The sequence below is a fragment of the Panthera pardus genome, unplaced genomic scaffold (genome assembly GCF_024362965.1).
Source record: "Panthera pardus isolate Hobbes unplaced genomic scaffold, ASM2436296v1 HiC_scaffold_2, whole genome shotgun sequence".
Taxonomy (NCBI): Eukaryota; Metazoa; Chordata; class Mammalia; order Carnivora; family Felidae; genus Panthera; species Panthera pardus.
Window position 1 is genome coordinate 28,470,285 of NW_026526765.1, and position 12,489 is coordinate 28,482,773.

The following is a 12,489-nucleotide window of genomic DNA, read 5'->3' on the forward strand; positions in this document are numbered from 1 at the left end:
CCCCTTCAGGCTTTGAAAAGCACCCTTAAGCAACCAGATGAGAGGTAATGGAGGTATGTCACTCAGCAGCACCTTCTTCTGGTTCCTAAGGTGACATTTGATTAGCAGAACTGTCATTTAATTGAATTTAAATTGGAAGTTCCTGATTGAGCCCTAGACCAGAGCTACCCTGCAACCACCTGCCCCTCACTCCCCCTTCTTTAGATATGGGCCCTCTGATAAAGCTAGAGGGTCAGCTTCCTGCCTTCCCATTTGTCTTGGTAGAGTGAGTCTGTGTAATTGTTTAGTTTGCTCACAGAATAAACTAAGCTATAAAAATGTTGCTTGAGTAATGAGCAACTTTTTCTGATGTGCTCAGAGACACTCTTTGAACCAGAGACAGCACTATTTGGAAGACACCTGGACAAGCCAGAGTGAGATAATGGAGTACAGAAAGAAAAGCTAAATGAAGAAGAGTGAGCTTCAGAATCAGACAGAATTGGATTTAAATCATATCAAACTATTTTATAGGAACCTGAACTTAAGTTAATTAACCTCTCTGAGACTCAGTTTCTTCATCAATGTAGTGATGATAGAGATTATTGGTGGAAGCTGGCATAAGTGCTTAGTAGGTGTATAATCAATATCAGTCTGTTCTTTCCTTAATTCTTCCATTATTATGAGACCTTGAGAGATGGGGATGAGGCAAGGAATTTAGCATCAGAGGTTTCACTGAAAATGTGAATCTTAATTATTCCCTTGAATGAAGAGTAGGAACTGGCTTGGCAGGGGTTCTCTGTTGGTCTGTTTCTCTACACTCACCACCCTTTCCTCCTGTTCCCCCAGGGCATCTCCCCTTTCTATAGTGAATCTAAAAATAAAGAAGATAAACTTCCTCTTTTACAAGACATCCAAGGGCAAAGAAGGACACATTTCCTCTTTTTCAGGATCTCTGGGGCAATGCAGGAGAAACTTAGGTGGTCACCACTATGAGCAAGTGACTACAGTAAGTGAGCCAAACTCCATTACATGAGTTCACTTTACTGGGTCAACAAGTCTGCCATAAAGCCCAGCGCAGAGAGCCTAGAATTCAGCTCAGTCTAGAGGGTAAGAGTTTAATGAACACATACTCTCTCATTAACAATAGATTTAGATTAGATTTTAGTCTATGTGCTCTCATTCTCTGAGACCAGCCATGCAAAAAAGTGGCTGCCCCATCTTTAGAAAACAAACGTCCCAGGCTTTGGTGATAGAGCAGCTAAGAACCCAAGACAGGAAAGCCCCTGGTCAATAATGGGGAGGCTGCTTGACATGCATGCTTTTCAAAGAATTCAGTACCTTTCTCAGGGTAGGTTCTGCCTGAAATAAAACCTATTTCCCTCCAACAGCATTTCATATATGGTGCCTGTGATCCTAAGAGTAAGTTTGCTCAGCAGGCAGACAGAAGAAAGAGACTAGAGAGGAATTCAGAGCTAATACCAACCAGACTAAAGTCACACTAAAAATTATGAGCTTAGGGACAGAATGCAGACCCTCAGCTTCTATATAGCTGAGATGAGGTACAAGGCTCCCAGCTTAAAACCCGATTTATTGGAATAATGAAGACTCAAAGTTTAAACACTCCTGCTTTGAGGCTACTTAGTAACAAATTCTGTAGTATTCAAAAGGCAAAGTGAATGTGTTTTAGTGTAGAATTAGCACTAGCTGCTATAACAAATAATTCCTAAAACATGATATCTCAAACACCATAAGTTTATTTCTTGCTCACATAAAAGCCAAAATGGGTATTTCTAATGTGTGCATGGTGCTCTTTCAAACAATATTCAGGTTTCTTTCATCCTGTGGTTCCACTGTCTTCAACATATGACTCCAAATGGTGGAAAGGGAACAAACATAAGGTCACACATGTAAGCTTTCTGGGCCAGGTGGGAGGTGGTGCACATTTCCACTCACGTTGTTCACAAGGCTACATTCTACTGCAGAGGAGGCTGAAAAGTCTAGTCAAGCTTTGAACCAGGAAGAATAAATGTTTTCTGATTTGTTGCTTGATTACTGACCCAGAAAAAGAATGTGATTTTCAGAATGGATGAACTTTAAAAAGTATAATTATTTTCTTGATTGCCCTATAGACTGACCTCCTTTCTTTTTCTTTTCCAGTTAAACCTGAGGCTCCTTTTGACATAAGAGTCATCTATCGTGAGGGAGCAAATGACTTTCTGGTGACATTTAACACATCTCACTTACAAAAGAAGTATGTGAAAGAATTATTGCATGAGGTAGCCTATCGCCAGGAAAAACATGAAAATGACTGGATGGTATGTAGATCAACTACATTTATACATTAAAAATGCATAAAGATGACTGCATAAGTATATTGAATAAGTAAATTTCTATAAAATACATAAAATTATAATATATGTATATAAAATCATAAAATAAAAACTTCTTAATGTTATAAATTTTTTCATCCCAGAGGTACATTTACCTGGGGAGGGCCCCTTGCAATTTTGTGTTCAAAATATACCTTTTACTGAAAGAAGTTCCCCAAAGCATAAGAAATTCAGGTTTCACAAAACCTGGATCTTCTCTGGGCCATCCTGTTATAGCTCTCATTGTCATTGGAATGGTCTGGCCATCCCTGCAATCTATCTTGAGGAGAAGGTGGGAGAAAAGTAAAGTGTCCCAGGTTTTTAGGCTCCTCTGGGCTCACTGGCTTAAATTCTGTCCTATTTGTAACACATGGACAAAAACCAGATGATGGCTTATTTTTCTCACAGTGAAAAGAATGCCTATTTATACTCATGCTGTTCTCTTTTCTTAGGCCAGGATCAGCCTTCTTTGTTTGCAATATGCTGCTGTATAGTACTTACATAAGTGTAATGTCTACCCTAAAACAGTTCTACCCTCCTTCTACCACACAAACGAGGGTACCTTGGTCCTGTTCTCTTGAGTCTTCATTTGAAAATTGCACCAATGGAAAAGCAACTATAGTGGAAAAGGAAGCATTAAAATATATATATATATATATATATATATATATATATATATATATATATATTGTGGGGCTCAAACTCATCACCCCAAGATCAAGAGTTGCACACTCCTCCAACTGAGCCAGCCCAGAGCCCCAAGAAAAGAAGAATTTTGAATAAATGATACCAGGACAGTCAGTTAGCTGTTTGGGGAAATAATTAAGTTAAATGCCTAACTTAAAAAATAGAATAAAAAGATGATTTAAATAAATTATGTAAAAGTGAAACACTAAACAAGGTAGAAAAAATATAGGTAAATGCTTATGTAATCTTGAGATGAAGAAAAATATTCTAAGCATAAAAGCAGTAAAGAGAGAAAAAGACGGATACATATGAATATATAAAAATAAAGGCTTATAAATGTCACCACACATGATAATCAAAATTGTAAGGCAAATTAGATATTAGGATTAAATTGCCATACATACAACTGACAGATGGTTAATATCCTTCATATATAAAGAGGCCTTATAAATCATTAAGAAAAGGACAAATGTAACAACAGAAAAAAATAGCAAGAAACTTGGAAATGTCTCATAAAATAAGATATATGTAAATGCAATAAATATATGAAAACTAATAATCAAATAAGTATAAATGTAAATAACAGTGGAATATTAACTTTTTATCCATCAAATTGATAGTTTTTTCTTAAGGATAATGCACATTGCTGAAGAGACTGTTGTTCTCTATATTGCTATTTGCAATGTAGAATTGAATCTTTCTAGAGAGAAATTATTCCTGCTCACTTACCTTACCATTCCCTTGTATTTTCCTTTGGGATGTGAAAGAGGAGAAAAAGAGAAAAAAAAGAGAGAGAAATCGAAGTGTGGAAAGGAAGGTGGGGGCCTGGGAGTGATTTATATCCTCCTGGTATTGAAGAGTCCAGCTCACCTAAACAAAGACCCATGGTACTGTTGCCCTCCTTGACCACTGGTAGCATTATTTATGAGCTCACACATGCTCTTCTCTATGTCATATCTCCTTTTCCTAACAAGAAAAGGACTTCATGACTAAAGTCACTTAACTTGAAATGATTTGGGGGATCTAGGCAACACGTCTTTTTTGACCCTAAAAATATAATGGCATGTTTTGCTCTTTAGCATGTGAACTTATCCAGTACAAAGCTGGCACTCCTACAGAGAAAGCTACAACCTGATGCAATGTATGAGATTAAAGTCCGATCCATTCCTAATCATGACTATTTTGAAGGCTTCTGGAGTGAATGGAGTCCAAGCTTCCACTTCAGAACTCCAGAGATCACAGGTGGGAAGTGACAGCAGAATCTTTGTCCCCCGCAGAGTGCTTTGCATGTTAAGGTGTGTGAACAAGAGTGAGAGGCAGAAAGGTGAAAGGAACCCACATGTTAGAACTCCCCTGAGGGTATGTTTACACTGTCTTTGGAGAATGACCTGCCATCTTGGCCCCTCTTGTGAAGAATAAGGAAGTAGTGGGAATAGAACCCGTAGTCATTGATCAAATGATATAGGCTGCCCTGGATTCCACTGACCCAGGTGTTCTTGGGAGCTGATAATAATTCTGAATAAAGTCCCCACCTATTACCTCCACTCTACCAATTTAGACTGGAATCCCAATGGCTGGTCTCTCAAAAGCTCCTCTAGGAGAACACCTTTGGTGATAGAAGATGAGCAGGTTAGTGCTGCTCATTCATGCCTCCTTTTCCAGAATAACAAAGGTATCCACATGGTCTAGGAAGTAAGAATGGCCAGAAAAGCCAAAGAACATGGCTCACTCCACATATACCTTCTCTTTGAAGTATGAGGGGAACTATTCTTGACATACCAACATCCCATTCTCAGACTGGAAGTTGATGAACCTCTGAGGTAGAGCATCCCCCTCCTGATTCCCCTGCTAGGTTTACTTCTCTTGATGGTAGATGTTGGGGAAAGAGTACTGCTATCCTTAATGCTGGGCCACTTTTACATTTCAAATGACAGATGTTCTACACCTGGTCACTCACGTGAGTGCCACTTACTGAAGCCAAAATTCCTTGTGCGTAAAGTTAGTACATTATCCTGTTCACTGAAGGGCGACTTTGAAGAAATAGTAAATGGTCTCGAGTTACTAAATAAACTCAAAGCATACTGAAAGCCTCCCCAACTCCATGTTTAATGATTACTAACCAAGATCTTTCCTTGCATTCCAGGGAGGATGGATCCTATTTTACTAACTATTAGCATTCTGAGTTTCTTCTCTGTGTCTCTGATGGTCATCTTGGCCTGTGCATTATGGAAAAAAAGGTGAACTTTAATCAGTAGGATGGTTACATGGGGTCCCAGACAGTTGAAGCTCTAGCCTATTTATTGATGAGAAAACTACAAAGGGAAAAGACATTTCAGGAATTGTAGTGCCCAACATCCCTCCCCACCCTAAGGCACTGGTGAATTTCCACATTTAATTTCATAAGAGGTGAAAATACATAAATTAGACATAGGGCAAACCCTGCCCCCAAACTTTTTCTTCTAAAATAGTGGGAACCATGCCTCCAAAATGTCTGGGCAGCTGGGGGTACCCATGGAAAATACAGAATGTATTTGAAGTCTTGAATTTCAGCACACAAATTCATGGGACTTTTGCATTCTACCTCATGACAGAGCCCTGTCTGTTTCATTATGAAAATGATGCTTTTGACACATACCATCAAGTTATTAATGTTCTAGGAAGATGCCTTCAGCACAGTGCCACATGCTCTCATGATACTTCAATTTGTCTTTTTGTCTTTTTTAATGTTTATTTTTGAGAGAGAGAGAGAGAGAGAGAGAGAGCGAGTGGGTGAGGGGCAGAGACGGGGGGGACAGAGGATCTGAAGCAGGTTCTGTGCTGACAGCACAGAGCCTGATGCAGGGCTCCAACTCACAAACCATGAGATTATGACCTGACTGAAGTCGGATGCTCAACCAACTGAACCATCGAGGTGCCCCATGATACTCTAATTTCCCTGGGTGGCTTAGAAAATATTCCTCACTTCCACAAAAATCAGAGCAGAGGAGTTGCTATCAGTTAAGAGAAGGAGTAAGATGACAACACCTATATTAAGAGTAGAAGAGCCGGGGGAATGTTGGTTTCATAGCCACACCCTTGCCAAGCCTCACTGTTCCTCTTCTCCAGGGTTCTCTCCCAAAGGTGTTCACAGAGATCACTGACAATGACCCCTGGTCCAACCCCTCTGTGAATTAATAGGACACTGAGGTCCAGGGAAAGCAAGTCACTTGTCCAAGTTCACCCGCCTAGTTGTGGCTGAGGCAAGACTAGAAATCTGCTCTTCTGATTTCTGGCTCAGAATGGATGGAAAGGCCTATTGTGCATGCATGCTCCCTCACTGTTCATTTCATCTTTCTCAATGTCCTCTTATTTCAGAATTAAACCTATTGTGTGGCCCAGTCTCCCGGATCATAAGAAGACTCTGGAACAACTTTGCAAGAAACCAAAAAAGGTAAGTGCTTCTGGTGATTCTTTCACAATGTTGGAGGCATTCCAAAAGCCAAGAATAATATTGCAGGATAGGGAACAGTTGAACCACAAGTGTTGGTCTTTTGTGCATCCCATAACTGCAAGATCCTAGCTGCAGCTCCCTGGATATAGAAAACTAAAATGAGATACAAGTCTCAGAAGTCTCCTGGGCTTTCATGGGGCTGGAGGGCATGGCCAGTCCCTTCAGAATGACATGTCAGAGTGCATCCAGTGGTAGAGTCAACTAGAACATGTGGGTAATTCTCTGACATTCTCTGGTAAACCCCTGTCAGAAAGTTTGTTACATCTTTCCCTGAACTGAACCTTTGCTGGTGTGTCTCTTTGGAGCACTCTTAATGCCTTCTCTCTTTTTTTGGTGTAGAATTTGAATGTGAGTTTCAATCCTGAAAGTTTCCTGGACTGCCAGATTCATAAGGTGGATGGCATTCAAGCTAGAGATGAAGCCGAAGGCTTTCTGCAAGACACTTCTCTGCCACAACCAGAGGAGTCTGAAAAGCAGAGGCTTGTAGGGGGTGTGCAGAGCCCCACCTGGCCATCTGAGCATGCAGTCATTACCCCAAAAACGTTCAGAGGAGATTCACCCCTCGGATGCCTGGCTGGGAATGTCAGTATGTGTGAGGCCCTTGTGCTCCCATCTTCCAGACCCCCAGACTTCAGGGATGGTGGCAAGAATGGGCCTCATGTGTACCAGGGCCTGCTGCTTGTCCCTGGAACTACAAATGGCCCTGGGCCCACTCCATTTCCTTTCCAATCAGGAATCCTGACATTGAACCCAGCTGCCCAGGGACAACCCATTCTCACTTCCTTGGGATCGAGCCAGGAAGAAGCCTATGTCACCATGTCCAGTTTCTACCAAAACCAGTGAATTTTCAGAAACCCAGGACTGGAACCATGATGACTGACAAAGATGACTGAGCTCTGCCTACTCTTCCTCGAAGCACAAAGAAGACAGAATTAAGGCAAGCCCTCCGTATCATCTACAGGATTCAGAAGCATGGCTTGGATCACTCCTTTCACTCCAGGGGCATTTGGCTTGAGACAGGAGCACTCTGCTTCAGGCAACCCAAATTATTCCATTATTTAAGGAAAAAAAAAACCAGGAAAGAATGAAAGAAAGGATGGAGGAGAGAAGGGAGGGGGTAGGAAAGCAGGAAGAGGGCAAGGAAAGAGAGAGGAAAAGGAGAACAAGGATGATAGGTATCATTGTTAAGACTTACTATATACCAGTGGGCTCTACGTAGCTTGTCTCCCTACATCCTCATAGTAATCCCAGGCATTGGTACAATTATTATCATCATTATTATTATTCTCTTTTTTAATAGATGATGGAATGGAGACTTGGAAGTATGAAGTAACTTGTCCATTTTGCTCCCCCCTCAGTGTGGGGTTTGATGGTTGGGAGTCTAACCATGGTTCCCCCCAAAACATGCGCCTTTTCCTTGACTAGGGACTATCCTATTCTTGAGTGACAAACCCCACTAATAACAAATGGGGTGACTATGTCATTTATTGTCCAAACTGGGTCATCTTTGAAAGTGAAAGGAGGAGTTATAAATACTCATTCCAGGACAACAAGCATAAACCAGGAGTGTCCCAGACAGCGACATGGCCACCAAACTAAAAACACTGAGAAAGAAAGGGTCAGGTGATGTATGAACTACCATGGCCAGCCATGTCTACGAAAACTGAAGTTTGTTCCCCACATATCCCATTTGATTCTGTTTTTCTGAAAAAGTAGAAGCCCAGGATTTCTGTTGTTAGTTATCGAGAGCGTGATTGTCTTGCTAATACCACCCGGCTGCATCCATCTGAAATAGAAGAACCTGTTGCCAACTCCAGACACAGGTGCATTTGAGCAATGAGCCAGGAATAACACTTCTCTGTGTGTAGAGACTGCCCCAATCCAAATGCATCCACAAATTGTCCTGAGTTTTATACCTGTGGATGTTTCCACAAGCTTCAGGGAGAAGAGTTACAAGCACATGCAGTGAGTGAGCTGACTGGGGCCATGTTCTTGAAGGTAAAGAACATGCATTTCTTGGTCTAGATGAATTTTTAGTGATGAGCTCAAACCAAGTCAAGGCAGCTGAGAAATCTCAGCTCAGAGGAGTGCTGCCAACACCCATCCCACAGCCCCCCAGACCATGGACAGATGCAGAACCACACAGAGCAGCAGAGGCACAGGAAGTAATGAAGGGCATAGTTCAGGGTTTTGTTTTGTTCAAGGGGTTGTTTCCATTGTTTTTGTTTACATTTTACACCTTTTTGTCCTGTTTTTAGTTTTTGGGGGGCTAAGTGTTTTTAAGTTTTCAATTTTCTTGTTTGTTTTGTTTTGTGATATCTGTAAAGGGGGTTTTAAATTTTGGACTAAAATCATATCTGTTGGCTTTGAGGCCTAATGATAATAAGATCATTTACTCCTCTGTTGGCCATTGTACTTTCCACATCCTTTTCTCTGAATCAGTAGTGATGAATATAATCTCTTATTCCCTTAGATTTGTTAGTGCTTTTGTGATTTTCAAAGCATTTCCCTAAGCATTATCCCTTTCATTTCCTTGGCAAGTATTCATGGAAAGCCTGCTATGTGCCAGCCACAGGGTTAGGTGAATAAAGTTGGGGACCCTGCCCTCATAGGGTGGAAAATCTGATGATAAAAGTGGCAACTTTGTAAACAAATGATCCAATAACACAAAGTGCTATAATAGAGGCATGTTCAGGGTGCCCAATGGCAGACAGTCAGGGAAAATGCCAGACAAGTGATATACATCTGTGTGGCGGGAAAGCAGAACCTACCTGGTGTGTCAGCCCTAGAAGACATTTTCCACCAGGTGGACATGTGTTCTTTACCTTTTGTAGAAATGGGAACTAGGTCTCAAAGAGGAGGTTATCACAGGAAATCCCATGCCAACCTGGGTGTCCTATACCTTATTCACAGAGGTCCTATGAGGTGTGTTGTTGTCATCTTTAACTTCTGGGGAAATTGGAACACAGAAACCTTACATGTTAATTCAGGACTGGAAGCCATAAGTTTGTTCCTCTGATATAATAGACAATCTCTTGAAGAAATAAGGAGATAAGTCTTGATACAGATCAAAGCCACCCCTGCTCTAAAATCCCATGTTTCAGTATTTTGGGGCACAGGTTATTATTTGAATTTAGTGTGTGAATGTCTGTCTGTTACTGGAGGGATTTAAAATCCATGTATTATACTCTTATAATCATAATTGCTGCTGATGCTTGATTTTATACTCAAGGACAAGGTATAATGTCAGATTGCAAGTTTGTTCCCACCAACCTCCTTTTGCATTTCATTAGGAAAGAAAAATTGGTCTCAGACACAATGCATAAGTCAGAGGTGTTAACTTCTAGTTCTGTAGAGCATGAAATGAGAACCAAGAAACAGGCAGCTGATTTGGGCAATTAAACAATCTTGGCTGGATCTAGGGAGCCCCTGGATTATTCGACTGATTTTCCACTAGCCTTTGCCTCTCCTGTCATTCCAGTTTCCACGGAAATTTCCTTCAGAAAAGCCAAGTAGAGGCTATTTCAGATGTGCATATTGTGTTTCCATAGCACTTCTGGAGAGGCTACAAGACGGAACCAGCAGGAAGGTGGTGAGAATATGTGGTCAAGACATCTGGAATGGTGCAGATCAGATGGCATTTGTGTCAGCTCAGTGGTTTTTTTCTGGGGTTTTTCTAAAAACTACCCATCATTCACTACAGTGAAGGTCTCTGATTTGACCATGTACCTCCCATATGCATTACAAACATTTTGCAGAGCTGCTAAGTATACAACTGTCCAACGTGTGTTACCATCTCATATTTAATTAAATGCTATGGAACTCTCTGTGCCTGTGCTTGTCTTCTGTGAAGAATAGGGACAGAATAGGCCACAGACCTCCTCAACCACTGAAAACATTCTGGTGTCACTTGCCGTCATTTTATATTTGGATTTTCAGAGGAACGTCACTCATCGATTAAGTAATTAATTCACAAGTTAATGAATTAAACAGCAATTTGTTGAGGATCTGCCTTGCCTTACTTTGTTCTGTGCTAGGCACTGGAGTTACAGGGATGAAATGTACTGTTCCCAGCTCACTATCACAGGGGGACCGAGACACATAGGGATAGTTCCAATGTCGTATCACTGCTTGCAGGCAAAGCATTATCAGGATTCTCAGTGTAAGCAATGGAAGCAAATTTAGGCTGATTTGTGCAGAAAAGGAATTTAATAAAGGCTACTAGAGTGCTCCCAGAATATCTGAGAATCGAACATGGAGTTCACAGAGCCTCCCCTTATCTCTACCACTGGCACATCCAGAAACTGAAAACAGCCTCCGCCATTGTCACCACCAACCCCAGAGCAGAGCGGGCAGCAACGTCCAGCAGCTTCACCTACTGGCCACCAGTTTAGAGGTAGAGCTGGAGCCTGTGGTTGATTAGAACTATGCCGAGCTCATGTGCCTGGGCCCTAGCAATGGGAAGCAGAGACGAATATAGGTGGCATTTACATCTTCTCCAGTAAGAGGCTGTGCCTCATAGATTGGGGTGGTCCCCAAATATAGGAAGGACATTCTGCCGCTGGCTGAGAAAACAAACAAACAAACAAACCAGGAGAGGTAATGTGAAGGAAATCGCACTTGATGTGGCAAGACAGAGTAAGTAGGAATGTGCCAGATATAGGAGCCCAGAGGACATTTCCTAGCAGAGGAAACAATGCGCTCAAAGCCATGGAGCTGTGACAGAGCACTGGGGCATTTAAGGAGTTACAGCTACAATAGGTGATGTCTCCTTGTCAGCCTCAGTCGGGAACAGTAGGGCATTGATGGTTATTCCCAAAAGTCAGACACAGGGCACTTGTATAAAAAAATAATACATATATGCCTGGAACATTTTATTTTAATTAAAAACATTTGACTGTATGTCCATTCACCACCCTTTTGTAACAAGACCAAACCTTCTCCTTTGGGTTGTGGGTTGCTGACCATAGTTTCACCTTATCTTTCTTTGGTAACACACTGCAAAACATCAACTACTTTGTCTAGTTTTGCTTTCTTTAAAATGGATAAGGACTTTCAAACACCTACAAAAAAATCTAAGTGTAGATGCTTAACTTTTTAAAGGTATCCCTCAGCCTAATCTTGCACCATCATGTTATCAAGCATATGGGTAGCAATATTCTTTTTTTTTTAATTTTTTTAATTTTTAATTTTTTTCAGTTAAAATTTTTTTTTAGTTTATTTATTTTTTGAGAGAGATTGAGAGACAGAGAGAGAGAGAGAAAGAATCCTAAGCAGGCTCCGCACAGTCAGCACAGAGCCTGATGCAGGGCTCGAACACACAAACCCTAAGATCATGACCTGAGCTGAAATCAAGAGTTGGATGCTTAACCAACTGAACCACCCAGGTGCCCCTAGCAATATTCTTTCAACATGCCTTTGTCAAGTATTTTCAAACCATTGAAGATAGTTCTTATAGATCAGCATCAGACTTTCTTTGCATACTCATACTTTATCAGCTTCATAATGTGATTACAATAACAGGTTGAACTGGCCTAAATGAGTTTGGGACACGCAGGACTGACTTGGGTGAGTTTGTGTCTCACTTGGTGGGTACAGAGAGCACTGGAGGATAGCCTGCTGGCAGCCAAGTCTCAACATGGGTGTCAGTGTATCTCACAGAGAGAATGAATGAAGAGTGTTGCTGGTTCATTCAGCAGGTGGTCCATTGGAAGCCATCCACAGGCACGAAGTCTACTGAGCAGTGGCTGAGATGGCATATGGCACAATTGGTGGGGACCAGTGGTTAAGCATTTGACATGCCAGGCTTAGAAGTTTTGATTTAGCCTTCAGGGGGTGGGGGTACTTGGAAGGATTTCAATCAGGGGTGTGGCATAATAAATTTCATGTGTGTATCAGGGTTTATGGAGAAATCCTAGAGTACTTTATGCTTACCCCTACTGTCACCACATTGATCTGCAATTA

The 12,489-nt window shown here is 41.4% G+C and overlaps 1 protein-coding gene across 2 annotated transcripts in view; it reads left to right on the forward strand.

Annotated features, from left to right (window-relative positions):
- Window positions 1-10,351, forward strand: part of IL7R (interleukin 7 receptor) — a 28,711-nt gene extending 18,360 nt beyond the window's left edge. The window contains exons 4-8 of one of the 2 annotated variants that reach the window (XM_019450658.2): window positions 2,137-2,294; window positions 4,115-4,277; window positions 5,179-5,272; window positions 6,390-6,465; window positions 6,865-10,351. In XM_019450658.2, coding sequence (XP_019306203.1) covers window positions 2,137-2,294; window positions 4,115-4,277; window positions 5,179-5,272; window positions 6,390-6,465; window positions 6,865-7,368 — 995 coding nt within the window. In that variant the 3' untranslated portion in view covers window positions 7,369-10,351. Of the gene's footprint in view, window positions 1-2,136; window positions 2,295-4,114; window positions 4,278-5,178; window positions 5,273-6,389; window positions 6,470-6,864 lie in introns of those variants that run through there. The other variant, XM_053906922.1, reaches the window with a different exon arrangement.
- Window positions 10,352-12,489: the final 2,138 nt, after the last annotated feature.